We start from the raw sequence: 23,628 nt of genomic DNA, 5'->3' as shown, positions 1-23,628 counted from the left end.
TTGCTCGTAGCGTGGCCAAAGACACAGCTGAGCCGTAAAATGCGGACATCATAAAAAAGAAAAAAAAAAAAAATAAAAGGAAAACTGGGCGAGAGAAAACACGCGTGGAGCGATAATTTGGAGAATTTAGCAGTTAGCCGTTTCGCGCAAATAGCATGTGACGTTATTAAATTGTCATAGTTGGCGATAATGAAATTCGAGTTAGTGTATAATATATATTAATATCGCGGTCAAATGTTCGACAATGGATTATGAACGTGTTAATTATAAATCTATACCGTGACGCAAACGACGTTATATGACGTTGTTGCGCGCGATACGGTTGGAAGAGAAAATGGTTGGAATATATGTACATGTATATACATTCGGAGAATAAGAGAGGAGAGAAATTCTTGGCTCTGGAAATAGACGAGACAATGCGATTGTAAATGGGCACGTAGCGGATAAACGATATTTCGACGGCGAAGGCGGCGGTAGACGCGATCCCCTGAATATCAAGCGCTTAGATGGAATTATTATTTCATGTTTCACGACATACTCATTCCCCGAAGAATTGTTGCCTTACATTTTCCTCTCCATCGCGCTGATTGCGTTAGGTTAATCTTCGCGGGCACAAAGGACACCGGGTGGAAGAAGAGTTTGCCTCCACTTCCTTTCGGAATAATGAACTCCGTAGTTCTGTGTGCACGTTTCGAGGATTAAGCGTTTTCATTGTTTTGCTCCGGTGCACGGTGAGAATGATATATCGAATAAACGTTTTTTGGCGGATACGATGATAACTCGTTGGAGAAGCCTGACCGAGCGCGGGTCGATACCACTTATTTCGATCGTACAACGTTTCCCCCCCGTTTTCGAAGAGAATAAACTCCAGTTTTGTGTATACTTTATTGTATCGATAATTTTAACTTTTACGCTTTTCCTCGTGCGAAAATATTTATCATCGATACGAGAAAGTCCACGTCCGACCAAATTTCGGTCTACTCTACTACTTAACGCACTTTGTGCCACGGAACTACCTTTCGTTCCAGAGGATAAATTCAAGTTCTGCGTACACATAGACCGAAAATTTATACGAAAATTGTGATATTAATACGAAATGATATTTGATCAAGTTTGAGTCAAAAAATTTGCAAAATAAATACATTCAAAAAAAAGAAGAAAAATGTATAGTTTATTCAACGATATTTCCAAATTCAAAACGCGAAATATCAAAATGTTTCTCACCTTTCTCGAGCAAATTTTTACCATCGAATCCCTTTAATTCGCGTGAAAAATCGTTTCGGATGCGAAACGGGGCGAACAAATGGAACAAAGGAGCGACAGAAGGGAGTTACTGTGGCTACCCTTTGAAAAGAATGGCGTTAGAATTTACATGTCACTTGCCGCGAAACATGAAGCAACGCGTGGTAGAGAACGAGGTAGAAATGGGACGAGGCTGGTACAACGGGGATGGTAGGATAAAGCGAGAAAGGGAGAGAGAGAGAGAGAGAGCACGTAGTAATTCAGCGGCGCACGTATGCGTGTCCTAAGTGATACTACGTGACGATTTATGCCCCCTCTTTGCACACGCATCCGTGATGTTTGGGTTAACGTTCGCTCCGTGTTCGAAATCGGCGCGATAAAACTGCGTAAACTGCGAGGGAGAAGAAAGGAAGAAAAGAAGAAAAGAAGCGTGAAATTTTTCTTTCTCTCTCTTATCGTGACAAATACGAGAAATATCCGTTTTGTTGACGGGAAAATCTCGAGAGGAACGTTTTCTCGATCAACAATGATTATTAGAATATTGGATCTTTTATTTTTTTTGAAGATAGAATTAATTTTGATTCTTGTTTGGGAGTTGAATACGATAAATCGTGGCGAGTTTAAAAGCGATTTATCATCGGGTATTATTTTATCAGGAAAAATAATTTAATCAACCGGAAGATTGTTCAGAATAATTGATTAAAATTCCGGAAGCGATGAAAGCGGATGTCGGGCGTCCTGGTGGGAAAATTCCGTGCGTCCTGTCACCTTCGATATTTCCTAATAAATTAACGAGTTTGCCGACACCAGCTTTTCGATCGGCCCTACTACTAATCTCGGTAAGAGCAAAGTCTCGAAGCTTGGAAAGTTGGACGAGAAGGTTGGCGTTTAACGCCGCTTTATAGTCCCTGCCAACGTACTTTCCCTTCTTTCCAGTTAGCAATACGAATTCGTCTTTAATCCTGGGGATAAATAAAGCAGTTTTCGGAAGAGGCGATTGCCGAGTTGAGAATCGGTGCCCTCGATTCCCTTTGACTTACATTCCATTCGATCGGTTCCTAACCGATATTTTACGTACGCTAGAATTGAGGCGATTAAGATAAATAGACACACGTGTCTTTCATTACTATAAAATAGAAAATACGAAACTCGAAGAATTTGACGTGTGTTTGATAATTCTCTTTTTTCAGGAGCAAAAAAGAATCATCGAGCAAGCTTTGTATTTTAAAAATATTATGATCGGAAGAAATATTCTACGAAACAAACCTGTACTTTCCACATACATGATCCCTCGACAAGGATATACTCAACACTCAAAATAATTGAGAGAACAATCTAAAAATTGAATCAATACCGAGCTCCCTTCGAATATGCTCAACTTGATTTCTAATTAAAGACCCGAACGAGGCAAAATGCTTAATGCTTTTAAACGCCTCGAGTATTATTCCGCGCATATCCCGCGATTATAAGAGCACCGTATTAAGGAAACGAAGAGGTTGCTCGCGATGAGAAATGCAAATCCGTTGGAGGAACAATCTTTGAGCGTGTAAGCTCTCCGGGAAAGTTGGCCGATCTCGCGCACGTTGTAAACCACGCGCGAGAACAGACTCGCACACGTCCCTGCGTCCTGAACAACTTTCTTCAACGGCGTCGTATCGTTGCGCTCGGACGACGACAATGTTCGTTACCTGAAAAAGTTGCCAACCTTGGCTGGAGAGACAGCTGGTCGTGGCTGCTAGAATATTTTCCTACCGGATAGAAAGCGCAAAGCGCACAGTCTTGCGTGCATCTATATCAGTCTCCACTCTCGGATCCGCGTAATGGATTCGAAGCTACAAAGTGCGAGGAGAAAAGTTGGCGAAACTTCTATCCGGCCAAACTTTCCGCCGCCGGTAATCAGCAAAATAAATCTCGAAAGCTCGGAATGGGGATGAGGGAATTAACGAATTCTTCCCCCGCTCCAACCGTTTGTCGAACCGTTCTCCGGCTTTTAGGGGTTGATGGAGAATGGGGTGGGGATTAAAACACGAAAAACATGGATTGGACGAAGATCCAACGTAATTAATCGCGTACTCGTATTGTTGAAACGATTTCTATTTCTATCTTCGAACGATCTTCAAGTATCGTAAATGTTGTAGCATTCGTCTCGAGATCGAAACGAGAGGATCTTTGCAACTCTTATCTTTGGATTCGAATATTTAAAAAATTCGTATGCAAGGTTATTTTTCCAGGGAGGGGAGAAAAGGCGATCGATTAATCATTTCTTCGTTCGGCTGTTCGTTCTCAGTCGCGCGCGCAGCACGTATCCTCGCATCAGCTCGTTAGCAGACAAATTTGTTTAATAGGATCCAAAGTAAACGGTGTCCACGGTGAACGTACTCTCGGCTCACAGAGTTTAAATTGGTTTTTCGCCGGCAAACACGCACAATATTGTTTAACGCAATCAAACTTTCGACAAATTTGTTTCCCGACGTCGGGGCCCGCTTTAATTTATGCGATTAAACAGGTTACGCGCCACGGCTGCAGAAATTTGCCCGGGAACCTCTCGAAAGTTCAATACCCAAGTTTCATCGAAATCACATTCTTGTTACGCGCCTCGTAGAATTTCTCCCCCTCTCCTGCCGCTACTCGACAGTTTTATCAAAACAAAATAATTACTTTTCGCTTCGAGGAACGTTCCTCGAGGAAACGAGTCCGTCATAGATGGCAACGTCAAAGAGGTAAACGAGGGAGGAAGAATACGTTTACAATCGTTATCAAAGCTTCCTTCTCGTATCATCTCGATTATTCGCTTTACATCGTCTTTATTTTCGTTACATCTCGAAGCATTCTTCCCTTCAATCTAAATTATACTTTAATGAAAAGTTTCGACTAAATTACCGACGTCCTGGGATAAAGGAGGGAGAAAACATTTTCGAGGAGTGCGTTGAGCTGAGTTTAAGTGCAATTAAATTTTACTTTGATTCGTTCTTCGGCCATCCCCCCCTTTCCGTTCCCCGTTGTTCCGCGAACGTTCGAGGGAATGAACTTGTACAATTCTCCTTAGCCGGCGCGAGCACGGGCACCGTTTATTCATCCCGCGGATGATTAATAATTTTCGCAGCAGTGGCTCTACCTACCTACTACTAAATTAATAACCGTATTTTAATTAAAACGTTGTGCCTCTTTTCTCGAACGAAAATGCAAGCTTACGAAACGTCTGGAGACGGAAACACTTTTTGACTCGCAACTAAACAACAAATCGTCGAGATCGAAAAATTATTCCTTCTTTCACGATTCACGATCGAAACGATATCTTATTTATCACATATTTATATATTTAAGAAAAAAAAATACCTTTCTAGATTATTTCACAACTTCTTCTTCGTTCCTCGATTTTATTTCTTCCCGAATCGATTTTCCTCGCCGAGTCAAAATTGCGGCAATTCTATTTTTCATCCAGCGCCAAGAGAATGTTTAATAAAAGTTCGATTATAAATCGAGGGAAATGGAATGGCGGGGAGCTATGTATCGCGTATGGATTCGCATCGGCCGTTATCGTTAATCAGGATTCGCGATACCGCTCTCGATATCGAAAGCCACAGGCGTGATCGATCAACTCGATAAAGCGGTCGCCCATAATTCGGGGGCGCTGCGCTGCTTCCCTAGTTATCGAACGTTCTCATTTCGACTCTCAATTCGAACGCAACGCATTCAAACGACAATTTCACGCGTTTTCACGAAATTTCGGCGTCGAACCAAGGAGTTGACACGAGCGACGATCTAAAACTTGGCGACAACGAGTCGATTTTCGGGTTTGGCTCCTTGCCTTGGCCGACCCTCGCCCCATACATCTTCTTTCCTTTCCCATTCTTCAATAACGGCGCCTCCGTCCGTCCGGGCCATAAATTCGCTCTTAGAGGATAGAAATGTGTAGAAATCTTGATACGCGGATTATTATTCCATGCGTCGACGTACACGTGACTCGTACGTTTCTTCCACGAATAAGAGGAAGAAGCAAAGAAAAATTCGGCTTAACATTCTAACTAAATAATTCAATTCCTCTAAAAATGATATTCTTCCTAATCATTCGCCTATGAATAATTTTAACTTAAAATCCTAAGTTTTTTTCCAACTTTATTCAGATGGAATATTTTCAAATTGGTGGGAACAGTGTATCCAACCGTGTTTTCTGTCGGAGGGATCTTAATGAAAGTACGCGAGGCATGCGAGGGCAAAAATATACACACACATACACACATAAAGAGAAAGAGAGAGAGAGATTTTTCTATTGCAAAGGTGGTGAAGCAGAAATCGTCGCTCATTTAATAGTTACGCGTGTGCAATTTCCTTGGCCACCGGCGAAAAAAGAGAGATGCATACAAGCCTGCACAATTTTTAATTAAACGTAAACTTGCGACCGACAAAGTTGCGAATTTTAATAACGCATCGCGGCGGCCCTTTTCAACCTCTCTCGCGGCAAGCCGTGGCCAATGGCCGCCGCCCGCGCTCTTCCATCTCTGCCCAGAGAACACTTCATTTCCGAAACCTTGTCCGGGACTCGCCGCCCGAGCTCGTAAATCCAGCCGAGCGAAAGGGACGCAAGGGAGCGACGCAAAAGCGTCTTGCGAAATACCCCATCTCCCCGATACGATACGTACTCGATTCCACACCTTTTCCACCCTCTCTCTCGTTCGAGAGAAAGAGAAGATATAAAAGATAGTCGCATTATCCCCTCGAATTGCATCTTGTAGTGCGGCAGAGAGAATATAACCACGTAATTTGGGATTCGTGACAAGCGATTATCGACTTCCGCTCTTATTCCTTCTCCGGGGAAAACTCTCACTTCGTAAAAGTAACCCCCCCCCTCCCCACGCAACGAAAGGAGGAAACGTTGGAACGATGGGGCGAGCTTACGTTTAACGAACCGTTCAACCGTTCCGGGTCCCGTTGTAATGCCACGGTTTTAAGCTTTTCTTCCGCTTTCCGGCGAGCTTGTTTGCGAGACAACGCCGATGGATCGACTACCACCCCTCTCCGTCGTCGTTTCATCGTTCTTTCGCATTCTTCCACGCAAGAATTCTACTTTTTCTCCTTTGAATATCGGTTGAATCGATGGCGATTTCGTATTTGTGGATGAAGGAATCGTAAAAATGTGCGTGTTTTTTTTTCTTTTTTTTTTTTACGATCGTGTACACAAAAACATGATGAAACAACGCGATTGGTTTTGTTTGCACGATCCTTTCGAATTGGGTTCACCTCTCCCGGAGAATCTAATATATTTTGGATAATATTGAAATATTTATAATTTTGGATAATATTGTTTCGAATTAAGAGATTGAAAATTTAGGGAGAGACGAGAGGTATTTGACAATATTTGGAAATCTCTAGAAAAATATGAAAGTTGGAAAAAGTAGGAATTTTTTTGTTTGCATATATATAATACACGCGCGATGTATCTTCATTCGTGTTTGCTTGATTTTTATTGCGCAACAGATTGAAAAACTTGGGAGAGCACGTGTAGATCACGCGCATTCAATCACTGGGCTGCCAATCATCGGTGTATCATTTTCGAAACGTTTCATACACGGCGAAATTCTTTTTCATCCTCGCATTTCTATCGTATTATTCAATCGAACGTCAGCCTCGGAGAATCGACGATAAAGTGATTTATTCGTGTTTGATGTATAACATTCGCCGAAAAATGAACACGTCCATCGATTTGCAGCCCGTCTCATGCTAAATTATTTATCATTTTCATCGAGTAAACGTTTCTTTTAATTCTAATCGATCGAATTCTAGGGAAAGAAATCGATCAAAAATGTATACCTATCATTATTCTTTTTATTTTATTTCAAATATCTTACAAACATTCCTCCGCGAAATCCTCCGTGCAATAATTTAATCCAATAATAACAACAATTAATACAATTTCTTCTCGAGCTTCTTTTAATTAAATCTCATCATCCCTCTCATCCTACTCCATCACAACCAGGATCCTCCATCAAACTCGAAATCTCTCTCCTCCCTCCTCATCGATCGTTCACGTTTCTCCAACAATTGTTTTCGCTTCGAGCGAGCCTTCTCGCAACAAGGATCCTTTAAACGGGTTGAAGAAAAGTTGCAAACACCCCTATCCAAGGGAAGGTTGGGGAGAATATAGGGGAGGAGTGGAATGTACAGATGCGGCAAATGTGGTCGCGCGTAGTTTGCGAACGGAGGCCCGGTTCGCAGCTGGGGCGCACGACACCCTCCCCCTCCCAGGACGCTTTCGAAGCATCGCGTGTTCGTCCCCGGACACGACTAGATGCACGCGATCCCGAATGCGGATCGACGTCCCTTGACAAACTGTTCAGACGATTGGTTTCGATCTTATCCAACTTTAAGATGTTTCGAAGATGTATCGAGATGCAATTTTTAGGAAAATTTATGGAGAGAAACGAAGGGATGTGAATGGATGGAAATTGATTTGGAATTAACTCGAATTTGAAGATTTCGATATCTTAAATTTGTCGAAAACGAAGATCGAACTGACTCGAAGACGATGTTGCGTTAAAAAATTCATCTTCACAGAGGAGAAAGAGACTTGTAATAAACCTGATAACTTTTTTCTTGGCACCTTTTTCAAATTATTTGTCTATCCTTATCCGAAGATGTATCGAGATGCAATTTTTAGGAAAATTTATGGAGAGAAACGAAGGGATGTGAATGGAAATTGATTTGGAATTAACTCGAATTTGAAGATTTCCATATCTTAAATTTGTCGAAAACAAAGATTGAACTGATTTGAAGACGGTGTTGCGTTAAAAAAATTCATCTTTGCAGAGGAGAAAGAGACTTGTAATAAACCTGATAACTTTTTTCTTGGCATCTTTTTCAAATTATTTCTTTTCAAATTTTATCTATCTTTATCTGAAGATGTATTGAGATGCAATTTTTAGGGAGGAAATTTATGAAGAGAAACGAAGGAGTATGAATGGATGGAAATATAATATAATTGATTTGGAATTAACTTGAATTTGAAGATTTCCATATCTTAAATTTATCGAAAACGAAGATCGAATTGGCTTGAAGACAGTTAAAAAATTCATTTTCACAAAGAAGAAAGAGACTTGTAATAAACCTGATAATTTTTTTTCTTGGCATCTTTTTCAAATTATTTGTCTATCCTTATCCAAAGATGTATCGAGATGCAATTTTTAGGGAGGAAATTTATGAAGAGAAACGGAGGGATGTGAATGGATGGAAATTAATTTGGAATTAACTTGAATTTGAAGATTTCGATATCTGAACTATTGAACTAACTTGAAGACGGTGTTGCGTTAAAAAATTCATTTTCGCAAAGAATAAAGAGACTTGTAATAAACCTGATAACTTTTTTTTTTGGCATCTTTTTCAAATTATTTGTCTATCCTTATCCGATCGAGGAGGACGTGTACAAAATCACGGATTCTTGGAAATTCACTGGTTCGATGCTTAGGGGAGTTTGCTTACGTGCGGTGGATGCGAAGGATGGAAAACGGGCGGGACGTGTACTACAAGTAAATTATGGCGACCGAATGTTGTTTTAGTCCTGCGGTTGATCCTGGCTGTGTGCGAGCGACGGAGAAACCGCCATCTTAATCGATGGCGAAACGGAACCGATGTTTGTATCGAAGATAACCGTTACCGTGATACAAGAAAGATTTATACAAGGTTTCCGCTTGTACGAAGTTTCTCGTCGGATTGATCCACTCATCGATAGAGATATATCGATATTCGAAATTTCAAAAAAAAAAAAAAAAGAAAAGTCCTTGGAATTTTTCTGCAAACGAAATTAAATTCTACTAATTTTGGAGAATAGTCATTCATCGATAGAGATATATCGAAATTTCAAAAAAAAAAGAAAAGTCCTTGGAACTTTTCTGCAAACGAAATTAAATTCTACTAATCTTGGAGAATAGTCACTCATCGATAGAGATATATCGATATTCGAAATTTCAAAGAAAAAAAAAAAGTCCTTGGAACTTTTTTGCAAACGAAATTAAATTCTATTAATCTTGGAGAATAGTCACTCATAGAAATATATCGATATTCGAAATTTAAAAAAAAAAAAAAAGAAAAGTCCTTGGAATTTTTCTGCAAATGAAATTAAATTCTACTAAATCTTGGAGAATAGTTTTCGAGAGATCAACGCGTGCAAAAAGGAAGAAAGAAAAAGAAAAGCAGTCCAACAAATCTCTCTTCCATATCAAGGAAAGAACGTTCTCACTACTCCTCTTAAACTGCCATAATCAAACACCGGCATTTGACGTAACGTTTCCTCCTTGAACAACATCGTCGTCCCTTTCCTGGCGGAAGGAACTAAATTAATTAGCCTGTACGAAAACAAAGTTAGCCGGGGAGAGACGTGGTTTCTCGAGACCGAGGGGAGGGTTAAGTAGAGTTTCCCTTCCCTTCGGTCGGTCGGCTGGTAACGAAGCGGTGGCTCGAGACCCGAGGCGGGCTCGCTCATTCGGCCAGATAAGAAAAGACAAAGGAAAAAAAATTAATCACGGGCTGGTGCGCAGAATCCACCCCCTTTTCCGCTCCATTTTCACGGCTCATTTTTCAAGGATCGCGATACAAGGAAGATCGCGAGGAACGGCCACGAGAACGGCCGTTTTCACAGTGATTTTTCACCACCCGGTGAGAAATGGTAACTGCGAGCGTGTCCCGTCGTGTATGGGTGACTCTTACTCGTGTCTCTGCCGCGCCCACCCGATCCTTCACCCGATACCGAGCACCCAGTGAATCGCCGGTGAACCGGCGGTGATCCGTTTCACCGGCTCGTGTCGCTGATCGAAAAGATCCCATCCTCTTTTTCGGAGGAACAGCTCCAACTTTTCTCGAGAGTGCACGCTCTTTTTACTCTTACTCAAGGAAACTACACTTCGTACGTCAGCTTTCCTACCCCCCCGTTTCCTCCTCCGTTCTTCGTCTTCGACGGGACGCGATTTGTGCGCTTTTCGATTAGTCGACAGAAGTCTGCGAAGGAAAATTTCTACGTAGAAAAAGTTTGTTTTCAAAATCTTAATCAAAAATCGAACGATCAAAGATGGACGATACTTTTCAAAATCTCGATCGAAAATTGTTACGAGAGATATTAAAAAATATTTGAGAGGGGAGAAAATAAAATTGTTTCTTCGGAATCGAGAATCGAAAGTTGATGGAAACGAAACGATCGAATATCGATGGATAACGTATATATATATAATTGCTTTAATAAAGGTGAGGGCATGGGCCACTCGTTGACGAGACTTGAAAATTCGATAATACGGTTAATAACGAGTCCCAACCGGTTAATTAGTGCCTAATGAATTTGGAGCGACGGAAGGGGGATAACGATAATAATAAATTACACGCAATAGGTTATACAGGAGCCGATAGCCGACGCTGCGGTTTAAGCAACAGTCGGCACGATTACGCTCCGGCTATTGATCACTCATTAATGAAACGATCGTCTGATACGTTCGCCGAGTTTCTACCGCGCTCAAGTATCATACACCTCTCGCACGCACTTGACAGCTCAATATTTCATCGCGGTCATCCGGCCTCGATGCACCACACCGTGCACGATTACATCAACCCCGTTATTACTGGCAGGATACGCGAATCGGTCAGGACTAATATTAATCTTCATCCAAATAATGCGCCGGTTAATCGCGATAATGATCCCTCAATTTCCGTTATTTATTTATTTATTTATTTTTTTTTCTCCTCCGAAATTTTCTTCAATTCTTTTCCCGTACAGTTCGACTCTATTGTTTTTCCGTTCGATGCTCGATTCGATGGAATTTGATTTTTCGTAAATTGTTTTTAGAAACATATTTGCGATATCGAATATTTTGTAAAAATATTTCCTCTTTTTGATTTCTACGATATATATCGTCCTTCCTTTCGATGAGATTAAAATTCACGCGATGGATAAATTTGAAGAATTTTTTTAAACGAAAGAAGAAAAGAAAAAGTAATCAATTTGTATCTTTTCTGCGTCGTTAAATTAATAACAATGAAAATTGTAAATTACTCTTTTTTTTTTTTTAGAATAACTTTTGTAAACAAACTGAGAATTCATAACCAGAGAGAGAAAGAGATCTCCTCTGTTTCTTCGTCGAATTCTTATCGATATATTTGAAGGAGCGTAAGAACGCGTTCGTTCGAGAAGAATACAATAAGAATCCGATAGGAAATGCGCGTTTTCCTTTTTTTTCACCAATCGAGACACGTAGCCATGGAATTCCGCGGGGATTCGAGGAAATATGGAGATTCAAACGAATTCGTTCTCGAAAAAGAGGATATCGCGTCTCACTTTAGTGAAAAAGATATTTTTCTTTCTACCGCGTATGTCGTTGCAATTTCGCGCAAATTTCCCCGATTTTCCCCGCTCGATTCGCGCGATTCCAATTCATTAAACGAATGCTCGCTGTCATTTATTTCCTAGTAGGTAGTTTACAGTCTCTTCCCGTTTCAGTTACACCTTTCGAAATTATCCTTTTTCTTTTTTCTTCTTTTTTCTTTTTTTTCTGCCCCAACTACGCTCGCTACATTCTCGCGTACGCTTCTTTTGAACCATAGCGAAGCGCTGAAACACTCCTAATTAGCTTAATTAGTGCTTTCACATTACCTTCAAATGCTAATGGAATTATGCCAGCGTTCATCGTTACGTTACGCGGCAAAAAAATGCGGCGCATGGAAAGCGGAGAGAAGAGAGAGCGAGAGAGAAATAAAGAGAGAGTCGTGGAAGGAGATGAATGAAAGAGTGAAAGAGAAAAGGAACGGCAGGGAAAAAGGCCGCAAATTCTTTTCCAGGTCAAAGGTTTCCTTTCACGTCATCTGCCGTGCGCTCGAGAGCCGGTGAAAATAAAAATGACCTCGCGAAACGTCTTTTCCCTCCCTCTCTCTCTCTCTCTCTCCCTATTTTCCAAGCTGGACAAGCTGGAGAGAGCCCCACCACCACCACCACCTCCACCGCCATCCACTTTTTCCACTTCATTTTTCCACCACGAACAACTTCTTCTTGATTTCACGTTGATTCGAGCGCGATTCACGCGGCCGCCCGCTATTACCCCCTCTTCTACAGGGCCGAGAAAACGAAATCGTAGAGCGGAAGTGGCGGCACTCGAGGCCCATCGCTCGAGGTGAATGAAAATTACCCGGTTAATTAGGACGGGCGGAAAAGGGAGAACGGAGAAAGGAAAGGGGAAACGGTGTGAAAAGAAATTTCGAACGGATGCGTTTGCGATGCCTTACCGATCTCCAAGTATTTCTGGTGCACCGGATCGTATTGATCCCACGTCAGGCTCCGGAAACGGCTTTTCTCCCGGCTGGCGGGCAGAAGCGTGTCGTTTCGACCGTGGTGATCGATCACGTTCGGGTTCCTGCAACGAAAACGTAAATCGTTGTTTAGATATGTTACGTACGTGTGTACATCCATTCGGATCGGCGGATCGCAGTTATAGTGTACCAGGCTGCGGCCCGGGCGTATTTCAACCCCCTTTGTGCACCCTTCCCAGGATATATTCCCGATGTGTTTCATCTTGGCCGAGGGGGGAGGGAAACGCGCCGTTCCAATACCAGTTTCCCTCACACTTCATTTGCGCGGACTCGAAGCAAACCGTTCCTCCAGGAACTCCACCAATTTCTTCGCCCCTTTACGCGATCGATATCGATAAATTCGATCTTTTAACAATCGGTGAATCGTTGTTTTCCGCTTTGATCAACGATTCTCGCGACTCGCCATCTTAGGAAGACTCTTACTTTCGTGGAGAAGATTTCGAAGCAATGATTCGTTCATTCTACCTCTCTTCGTCGTTCCAAATCTTTTCTATGAGATCCAATACCAACTCTAATAAGAAATTTACGTCAATCTCTCTACTTTCGAGATTCGTCGATTCTGATTAACCTTGGCCAGTGAAACCTTGGCAAGTCGAGGAGGCCTGGTCCGGCCTCGAATTAACGCAACAAGTAGGAAATTGAAAGTGAATTAAGCCGCGAGCAGCGACGTGCGCTTTGTTCGCGCGTTCGTTTCCAGTCCGACCACGGACTACCTCGGTAAGAACACTGTGCCGCGGAATCCGTGACGCGGAGGGAATAGGGGAGGCGTGATTCGGGGATTCGAGACACGATCGTGGCATAATTCACTATCGAGAACTTTACTTGTGCATACGAGAGAAGGGTGATCCTCGTCCCGACCCCATCCTCTCTCTCTCTCTTTCTCTCTCTGCGCAATCAGGTCGATGTTTACAGGTGCGATACACGCGTGCCTTTCGCTCGGATCGAGAATGGATGGAGGATTGTGCGGGGGAATTAATCGGATCAAAATCGATGCCATAAAATTTGCGTTACGGTTTGATATCGGTGAAACGAACGAAAGAATCGCATCAGGATGGATCGTTTAAAAAAAATTAATAAAATCTCGAAAACGCGAAAAATTATTACTTCTAATTCGATTCTGAATTATTATTATTAATAATAATATAAATTATTAATTATTATTTCTAATTCAGTTTCAGAAAAAGTTGAAAAGAGATACGATAATATAAAAAAGGCGGGATGGAATAAATTGCGGGAAATGGTGATTTTTATTTGGCCGAGTTACAATACGGGGTGGCGGTAAGGTGATCCGAAGGCTGAGAGCGACGTGAGTGCACGAAACAGATAGCTGCCAGCGAGACTTTTCCCGTTCCCAAGGGGCGCGGATCCGACCGATGGAGAACAAACATGCTCTTTTTACGAGCGAGGGAACACGCGGCGGGGAAGCCGATTTTCCAGCGAGAATTCGATTTCCATTTCCGTTCGGAGGAACGTCGAAAACTTTGTATTCGGACGGGTATCGATACTTAAAATTGTTCGCGCGTAAAAGAAATAGTTCGTTAAAACGTTTTAATTGTCAGAAAAGAACGACTTCTCGTCCGACGATGAATATAATTCTCTCTTTCTCTTGGAATATAATTTTTTTCAAGAGAACAGAATTATATGGTAATAAATAACAATTCCAAAAAAAAAGAAAAATAGAAGAAATCAAAGAGAAAAAGAATCGAAAATAAAGATTATCGATCTCGAGGGGAAATTTCTGCGAGGCAAAATTTAACCAATCGTGGGAACCAATCGACCGAATTCTATGACGCGCTCTTTAAAAGCTACTTTAAAAAAGCATCGATTCCAGTGATTCCGACGTGATAATGGAGAATTGCGGCCCCGTTTATTATTCAACCTTTCCGATTTCCCCGAGATTTATAGCCGAACAGGGGATAAATGTTAAATTTCGCAACGTTTGATTTTGAAGCGGTTTGATGAATCGCACTCCCGAGCTGCAAAATATTTTCCTGCTTGGCAAATAATCGAAGGGTGGAATTGGCCTCGTGGGTGGATGGTCGCACGCCTGCGGGAAAATGATGCGCGATGCAAAACACATCCATGCTTCATCCTCCCCGATATTCTTTCCCTCCATCAGCTTTTCGAGCACTCACGAAACAATCAATCAGAGAAAAGATTTCGAAAATCATTAGCTTCTCTAACTTCGTTCGCTTTGTTCTTTGGATCATAAAGTTAAATGAGAGGAATGATAGCGGGAAACACGCGAAGTCTTCTCTCGGATCTAGAAAGAATCTTCATCCTCTCCAATATTCTTTCCTTACATCAGTGAAACAATTAGAACAAAGATTTCGAAAATCATTAGCTTCTCTAGTTTCTACTTCTTTGGATCACGATTCGAGCGAGCACTGTAACAATCGGAGGAAAGACTTCGAAAATCATTAGCTTCTCTAGCTTCGCTTCGAATCATAAAGTTAAATAAGAGGAATGATAGCGGGAAACACGCGAAGTCTTCTCTCGGATCTCCATCCAGAAAGAATCTCCATCCTCTCCAATATTCTTTCTCTTTATCGATTAAATAATCAGGAAAAAGATTCGGGACAAACAAAGATTTTGAAAATCGTTAGTTTCTCTAGTTCTACTTCTTTGGATCACGATTCGAGCGAGTATTGTAACAATCAAAGAAAAGATTTCGAAAATCATTAGCTTCTCTAGCTTCGCTTTCTTCTTCGAATCATAAAGTTAAATAAGAGGAATGATAGCGGGAAACACGCAAAGGCTTCTCTCAAATCTAGAAAGAATCTCCATCCTCTCCAATATTCTTTCTCTCCATCGGTGAAACAATCAGGAGAAAGATTCTGGACAAACAAAGATTTCGAAAATCAGTAACTTTTCTAATTTCTATTTCTTTGGATCACGATTCGAGCGAGCATTGTAACAATCGGAAGAAAGACTTCGAAAATCATTATCTTCTCTAATTTCTAGTTCTTTGGATCACGATTCGAGCATTGAAACAATCAAAGAAAAGACTTCGAAAATCATTATCTTCTCTAGCTTCGCTTTATTCTTCGAATCATAAAGTTAAATAAGAGGAATGATAGCAGCAAACACGCGAAGGAACGGGGAAAGAATCTCCACCCTCTCCGATATTCTTCCCCTCCATTAGTTTTCCAAGCATTCAAAGGAAGTATTCAGCATCGCGAAACAATCGAGGGAAAGATTTCGAAAATCGTTAGCTTCTCTAATTTCTGGATTCGTTCTTCGAATCACGATTCGAGCGAGCAATCGACGTAACGAAGATCAGCTTTGCGAGCACTCGCGAAACAATCGGGGGAAAAGATTTCGAAAATCGTTAGCTTCTCTAGTTTCTGGATCACGCTTCGTTCTTGGGATCACGAATCGGGCGAGCAATCGTGACGAAGTTAAATAAGAGGAAATGATAGCGGGGAAGAGTTGTCTCGGAACGGGGAAAGAATCTTCCATCCGCTTTAATTCTGTAATTAAAGAGGTAAATGGTAATTCTCAGACGCTCTAATTGTGCCGCTCGCGTTTAAAGCACCAAGTCCCTGACCCGTTTTCGAGTGAAGTATCTTTGAACAGAAGTTCCAACAGGCCGATGTACAGTCACGAATTCGGTTTTAGTGGATCAAGCGTTTAAAGAGGCGCGCGTATCGTGTCGGATTAATGATAAGATAGTGCCAATTATCTCCTTAATTTTCTCCACTTCGAACAACTTCGAAATCATCTCTCGATCGATGTTTTCAAAATCCTCGTTTGACTAATTGTTCCCATAAACAATGTATCCCGGCAAATGTAAAATTACAATTGTTATCTCCTTTCCTCTCCAAAAAAACAATCCTACGACAGAAAAATAATGAAGATTTTTAAGTAACTCGAATTAGCTGCATCCTTCACTTCCTTAATTGAATGTTAATGACTTTTAACATTGCGAGATGCTGTTTTAACATATCTTCTCTGAAGTCTTCTTCCCGTTTCCTTGCGCAAAGAGTGGCCCCTTATCCATTTCTCTACGATATTTGTCGACTAACGTGGCAAACTTTTCAATGTTCGATGCTCAGAACGAAAAAAAGAATTAGAACTCGTGCATTCCGAATTTGGAAAGATTATGACTTAGTAACTGTAATTTAATGTAAACAAAACTTGGAGAGGAGGGAAGAAGAATCCTCCACGATTCGAGGAATACAATGAATACGAGGAAAGTTCACGAGCAAAGTGAAACGTTTCACGCGTCTCGGTCTGGTTCGTTTCGCCACATAGCTTGCCGAATATTAAGGGCGATCCAGGTATCGTGCAACTGACGCAGACAGATAGATAAACCGGATGTTACAGATCCGGTAATCGGGCCGGGAGTAACGATAATCCATAAATGGGAGCGTCGCACAAAAGCTCTCGAATCCACGAAACACCGGCTGTCACCCCGGCTATCCCGGCATGGCTGCATGCTTTCGTCAAAGAGAGAGAGACACATCGGTTTAATGCGATTTCCTGTTTCCTTCCCCTTCCCTCTCCCCTTCCCATCCCTTGGCGTTCGTGATTTTAGACGGATAAGCCTATCGCGCGAAATTACAGATGCGATTGTTGTAAGGGTGATAATTTTCGCGTTGCCCGCCGAACAATTGCGCACATCTCCTCTGATCGGGCTAAATGGAATATTTAGACAGGTATAATGGAACTTGTCACGTTCGTCAAGACAAACGTGATATAGGTTCAAAGGTAATTAGGAGAAGCGGGGTGTTTCCAGCGAACGTAAAACGTGTCTGTTATTATCGACGCGTGAATAATAAATCGTGGGTCAATTTTCTTCTCTACAAGAAAGTTATTTTGTTGTCTCGTCAAGTGTTATTTTCTCGCAATTATCTCATAATTTATTCCTCCTCGTCGTTACTTTTGTCGTCAATTCTCTGATTTCTCTTCGAAGTTTTTTCTTCTTCTTCTTCTTCTTTTCGTTCGAGGAGGAATAATAAAGAAAGAAAAAAAGGAATGGAGGGGAATGGCGCGAGAATGAGTCGAATATTTTCAAGTTTCTCATTTATTACCAGCTTTCGAAAATACGCTCGACTTTGAAGCGCTCACGTTTTCAAGGTATTCAAGGGATCTCACGTTTCAGAAAGGCGCGATGAATTCTCTCGCCTCCATTCTTCTTCGACGCGCTGTTTTGCGACACTGAGACGAACAGAATGAGAATTCGAGATGAACATGAAAGCTGCAAGGACGTCCGCGTTTCCTTTCCCCCTCTTCTTCCCCCGTTTCCTTGCGCAAAAGAGTGGCCCTTTATCCGTTTCCCTACGATACTTGTTCGACTAACGTGAGAAACTTTTCAGTGTTCGATGCTCAGAACGAAAAAAAGAATTAGAACTCGTGCAAACACGTGTATTCCGAATTTGGAAAGATTGTAACTTAATGCAAACGTTAACAAAACTTGGAGAAGAAGAAGAAGAATTATTAAACGTTTTACGAGTTCTGCTAACAATTGATGGAAAATTTAATGTTTGAGAAAGATCACAGAACGAAATGTCGACAAATTAAAATTTTCCAGTTATGCATATATTCCTCTTACAGATCGTGTCAAATCTCGAATTGATTTATTTTAATCCTACGATGCTCTCATCAATAAGAATCCTCTCGCGAGTTTTTTTTACATGGTCTTCATTTTCAGTTAATCATCGCGTTATTCTTCCAACAGTGGATGATCCTTGATTGTCCGGATATCTTGGAATCACGTATGGAAACCGAATTCGGTTTGGCGATGATCCAAAGGGATTCGAAATTGCGATGGGTCGAAGATTGGCCGGGCGGTGAGCGAATAGGCAGCCGTAGAAAAGTTGGCAACCGGTGCCAGACACCTTTCGTCGAGCCTTCTTGCGGATTGTAATCTCGTAGTGGCGTGTGGCTGTCAGTTTGCTCCGCTCTAAGCTGACGGAAATCGATTAGGCGTGACAAGGGTGTTTCGGCGTTCGCACTTTTTCAGCTTCGCTCGATTCGAATTCGAGCGCGAAGATGCGAAGAACCAATTCTGTGAAATGAAACGTGTGCGTGTTCTCTCTCTGAAAAGAGCAAAAAAAAAAAAAAAGGAAGAAAAAAACAGAAAATGCCTTTTTCGAGTTCACCGGTGTCAATAATCCTATCCGATACACGCGATATCATTAAATCTTAAAAGTGTGTTTCATTGTTTCCGTTCCGAACGTTCCCGTTCATCGTCCAATCAACTCGTGGATGCGCGCCAGCTGATTAAACAATCACCCAAACACGGTATAATCACGGATAAATTTCACCGAAAATTGGCTCCTCTCTATTATCCACGAATTAACTATACCTGGACTGACAAAGTTTCATTTCCCAAATGCATCGTTCTATGGAATTTTCAGGAAGAATTCGTCTTTTCTTTTTTTTTCTCTCTCTCTCTCTCTCATTTTATTTGAAAACACGAAATACCAACGGTTCGTTGGAGAACTAACGTCTCGTCTAACGGACGAATTATTTTGATTAAAATTGCTCCTCCCCCCCATCGATCGTCCACCATCGATTCCGATAACGAACGATTTTTCACGGATAATCCCAATCCACAGCGCCACTATTTCATTTAACGAGCCACTTCTCTCCAATTTCGTCTTTCCTCCCGTTTCCTCGCCAAGATGGAACGACTCGCTCGTTACTCGAAAATGAAAAATAGCCGAGAAAAATCGTTACAAATTTGGAAGAGATAGGTCGAGCGAACGACTCTACGAAAGGATTTCGAAGAGTTGAGGTTATAAACCGGCCGGTTGAACAGATATGCATTCCGTCCGTAATTACAAGCGCTAAATCAACGTTATAACGTTGCCACCACGGCTTTCCCTTCCCCTCGATTTCGCCTTCTCTTTCCACACGCGTGTCGTTTACCACATTCTTGGCCGCAGCCACTGCAGAATTTCCTGCTGATACCGACGAAAAAGCTTCATATTCGGGATTAACACCCGCTTTACGAGCCCACGAACACCGGGCTAAAGACAGTCTCACCCTTTGCTCCGCCCCCTCCCTCCCTCTTTCAGATATAACCGGTGCCACGCGCGCATCTTGAAATTGCACCACAGTTATTCGTCGTGTCCCTGTATCTCCCCACGGATTTCGATATATAACTAGAATTGCCCGTTTCATCCCCGATCTCTCTCTTCCCTTCGAATTTACTACCCTTACATTCCCTCTTCCTTCCGTTTCTTTCTTTATTTTTATTTTTTCAAGCCTCGCTCAAAGTTTACGTCTTCCTTTTCCAGCCCTGCGCGAGTAATTACGTTTTCGCGCAGAAGCTGGAATTCCAGACGCGCAATGAACGGAGGAGAATCTTCCAAGTTTGGTAAGATCGTGTTCCGAAGAAATTTGATCAAAAGTTTGGATCGATCCCACGAAGGAACCCCATTTTTCTCTATTAATCCACGAAGGGTATATCGAGGTATATTTTTGGTACACTCAAGGTTAATTAGACAGATTAACGAGAGACTTTGTGACTCGCGTAAAAAAATATATATCCTCTGATCCAGAATGATAACCACCCTGCCTACCTCCGTTTCACCCTTCCTTCGTTTGCCAACCTCGCAATAATTACGGGTAGTTGTACGATCCCGTTGTCTATCCGCTCCCCGCTCGTCCCACCCTCTCCGGGGGTTGCTTCGTTGTGGTCGTTGCGAGATAGGTGGCGGTGGGTCGAGTTTCGGGAGAATATTAAAGTTTGCTCATTAACCGTTGATGCATTGCTCCCTCTCTCTCTCTCTCTCTTCCACCCTCTCTATCCCTCCTATTCCACACCCAAAGCGACACGCCGCTCGAAGAAAGAGTGAACACCCCATTTTCTTGCCGCGACAACGCCGCAAAACGAATCTTGTTCGACGTACAACACGTTGGAAACTTAATTAAACAGATATTGGCGTGACGCCGCTCCGTTAGATCGCGTTGTTGCGCCAAAATGGCCGAAATTAAATTGACGTGAGATATTCCATGTCGTTCACCAAGATTTTAACGTTTTATTTTAATCCAAATATCTTTATTTTTTTTGAGAGAGAGAATAAAATAAAATAAATACGAAATAAATACGAATAATAATCTTGAAAAACTTGGAATAATGGGACGAGCACCGTGGGAAACAATGACTGCCTAATGAAAAGGAAAAAGGGGTGGAATTTTAGGGGTGGAATAGTGGCGCTAACGCGATCGCCGGTTTCATAACGCGCATACTGGTCGCGAAATCCGCTCGGCTCCCGTTTATGGAATGTGTTTAGAGAACGATAGAGCGTACGGTGGAGGCTCAATTACCCGCTACCTGCCTCCCCGCGTTTCGTAAATTGCTATTAGCGGTTTCGTGTGTGCCCGGTGAAATTGTTTCGGTCATCTCTGTACGTGTATCTTTCCCCGCGAAAAATATGGAACGAAAGAAAGAAAGAAAGAGGAGAGGGAAAGATACTATTACGCGGTTTACACGCGCGTATAAAATGTTTCGAAAACGCGAAAATGCGAATTTCAACTTAAAACGGTCGATCGCGCTGTTACTTATTGCACTTTACAGCCTATTAATGTTACTGCAATTATCGCATTTGCGCGCTCGCTAGGGTTAATAATGGAATTCACGCGTCGCTGAACAATCGACCACGCTGATTTATTATTGAATTAACCCATTCATTTGCGCCCAATCGACGCGGAATTCCAGCCCCTATATCGGTGGCCAGGAAATTTCTAACCTTTGCAACCGGCGTTCAGCGATCTTGCGACATTTACCGAGAACGGAAAAAACATCCCTCGGTAATCGAGCGACACGCTCAATGGGCATCGAAATAATATCGCGGCCATTAACCGTGCAGTACTGAATCAGGTGAACACCGGCGAGCGCCGATAGAATGCCAAATTAATCGAATTCCGGTTGTTATTGAACGTCAGTTGAAACGATACGCGTAAAATTTGCCGGGAAATTTTCGAGCGTCGCGTTTTCAGCGGACGCGTTTCATTCGAGTTTTTGGTTAAATCGATCTTCTGGTTAAACTCTTTCAGCGAAGAAAGAATTTACAAGTTTTAGAATATAAAAAAGGAAAAATAAAACAGTAATATTCCATTTTTAACAAGTTCGATAATTCAAGAGGATTATGAAATCAAATCAAATCGTTAAAAATAAAATTCTCGTTATGAAAATTATTAATCGATAATCGATAGTTTCCTGCTTCAACTCGTGTCGAAAAATCGTAAAGCTTTCCTCTCGTTCGAAGGAAATCGGGGATTGTTACGATTCTTGGTGGGGGAAAGCCTGGTTAACTAGGTGTACCAGGTGTAATTACCACTTTGCCGTGTAAACCTTGGGCTTGGGTATTGGCCAGTCACCGTTAAAAGTTTCGCTGCCGGTTTAATTGGTAACATTTAGATTGGAGGAAAGTTGCCGATAGCGGCGGCGGCGGTATCACCGGAAACTTTGTTGTCTCTTATTTGAGCCGTATTTGCAATTTAAACGACAGAGCTAATGGACGCGAGACACGTAATAAGTCGCGTGTTACGATCTGGTGTGCGCGTCGCTGTGGTGCGCCGGTGTGGTGAATTCATTGGCATGAAATCGCGTGTTCGCTCCGCCAATGGTCGGCCAATTGTCAATTAATTCATGGTAATGGCGTCTGATACCGAGACTGGATCGAATTTCGGCGGGGGAGGGGAAAGGTTGCGCGGATTTAAAAGCATCCGAAAAGAGTGCTTCGGTTTTTCTCGATAATTTAAGATCGGCGTGAACTTGAATAAATAAAAGACGACACGGTTTAACGATAACTCGAGCGATTTCGAGAGCTGTAAAACACGGAAAACTTTTAACTTAAGAAACTTTCTTCCCAGGCAACTTTAGATATCCTAAATTTCTCTCTCTCTATTTCACACGCTTTTAACTCTCTAATTGGAATTCAGTGAAAGAATATTTAGAATATACCGCGAGAATAACAATAATGCATATAAACTCGATACTTTCGAATTAAAAATATCGAGTGGCAGTGCGATCCATTCACTTTAATATAGAAAAGAAAAAGATTGGAAAGTTTATTTCAACGTAGAAAATAAACTGTTCGATCATTTTGACATTTACAAGCTCAGTTCGTTAGCTCGTTCTCTTTTCTACAAACTGATTTTTTTCCTTCCTCCCTCTGTCGCGCGGTACGATAACCTGGGTTGTATCTATTGATTCGTTTCCTCCGTACGATACCACCCATCGATCCATCCATCCATCCATTATGCATAGCGCAGGAGAGAAAAAGCGTCTAACCGCCGACTAACCTGTTGCGAGTCGCGTTGCGGAGAGGGATTCAGAGTAGAATTTTCAAACAAGTTTCAGCCCTCCGTGCAAAAGACGCAGAAGCGAAGAAGTCTAAAAGTGTTATTCCTTCGATTGTTTACAGATTTATTACACGGATAATTTGCGCAGTTCGAGCGAAATTCAATACTTTACCAGCGGATAAAGTCTTTAAAAATTTTATCGTTGCGATAAATTCCAACGATCTAATATTTTATACCTTGATTCCACGTTTGCTTTATTTTTCTTCGTCACGGCGAACTTATAATTAAGCGACAATTTCAAAGTTCCAAACCGCAACTCGTATATCCATTCTCGCGTTTATCTCCTTTTCTGGATCAAGTTTCTTTCTCTTGTCGGAATCTCTCCGCGCTTCCATACACTTTCTTTCTTTTCTTTTCTTTTCTTTTTTTTTTTTTCGGTCATGTTTTTCCTTCCTTCACGCGGCCGCCTGCTATCTGTTTTACTCCGGCTAGTTGTTCTTCTTTACGGCGCTCCTTCCGGAGAGTCAAGAAAATGATATAAACTCACGCGACAAAAGTTTTCTAGGGACCGGCACCACCGCTCCGCTATTCCAACTTTCGCCAATAATCTTCCTCCTAGCAGGATCTCTTTACCAGTCGAGAAAGTATCTTTATTCTACAAAAACATTGTAAATCGGATTTCTTTAGCTTTACAACCAAAAGGAAAAGAGGATAATTTCTTAACTACGTTCGAGCATTGCGATCGTTTCTTTCCTTTTTATCTCCCGTATCTTTCTGGAACCTTGAAGG

General features: G+C 41.9%; 1 protein-coding gene across 4 annotated transcripts in view; it reads right to left on the bottom strand.

Moving 5' to 3' along the window:
- NLG-4 (neuroligin 4) overlaps positions 1–23,628 on the bottom strand; it is a 284,789-nt gene that overhangs the window by 31,273 nt on the left and 229,888 nt on the right. For all 4 annotated transcript variants that reach the window (XM_006561556.3, XM_006561555.3, XM_016913840.2 and 1 more), the window contains 1 exon segment: positions 12,493–12,620. In XM_006561556.3, coding sequence (XP_006561619.1) covers positions 12,493–12,620 — 128 coding nt within the window.

This window comes from Apis mellifera, linkage group LG9, assembly GCF_003254395.2.
Source record: "Apis mellifera strain DH4 linkage group LG9, Amel_HAv3.1, whole genome shotgun sequence".
In the NCBI taxonomy this organism is placed as follows: Eukaryota; Metazoa; Arthropoda; class Insecta; order Hymenoptera; family Apidae; genus Apis; species Apis mellifera.
Note: the sequence above shows the minus strand (reverse complement) of the source record. Positions and strands in the feature narration are given on the sequence as shown.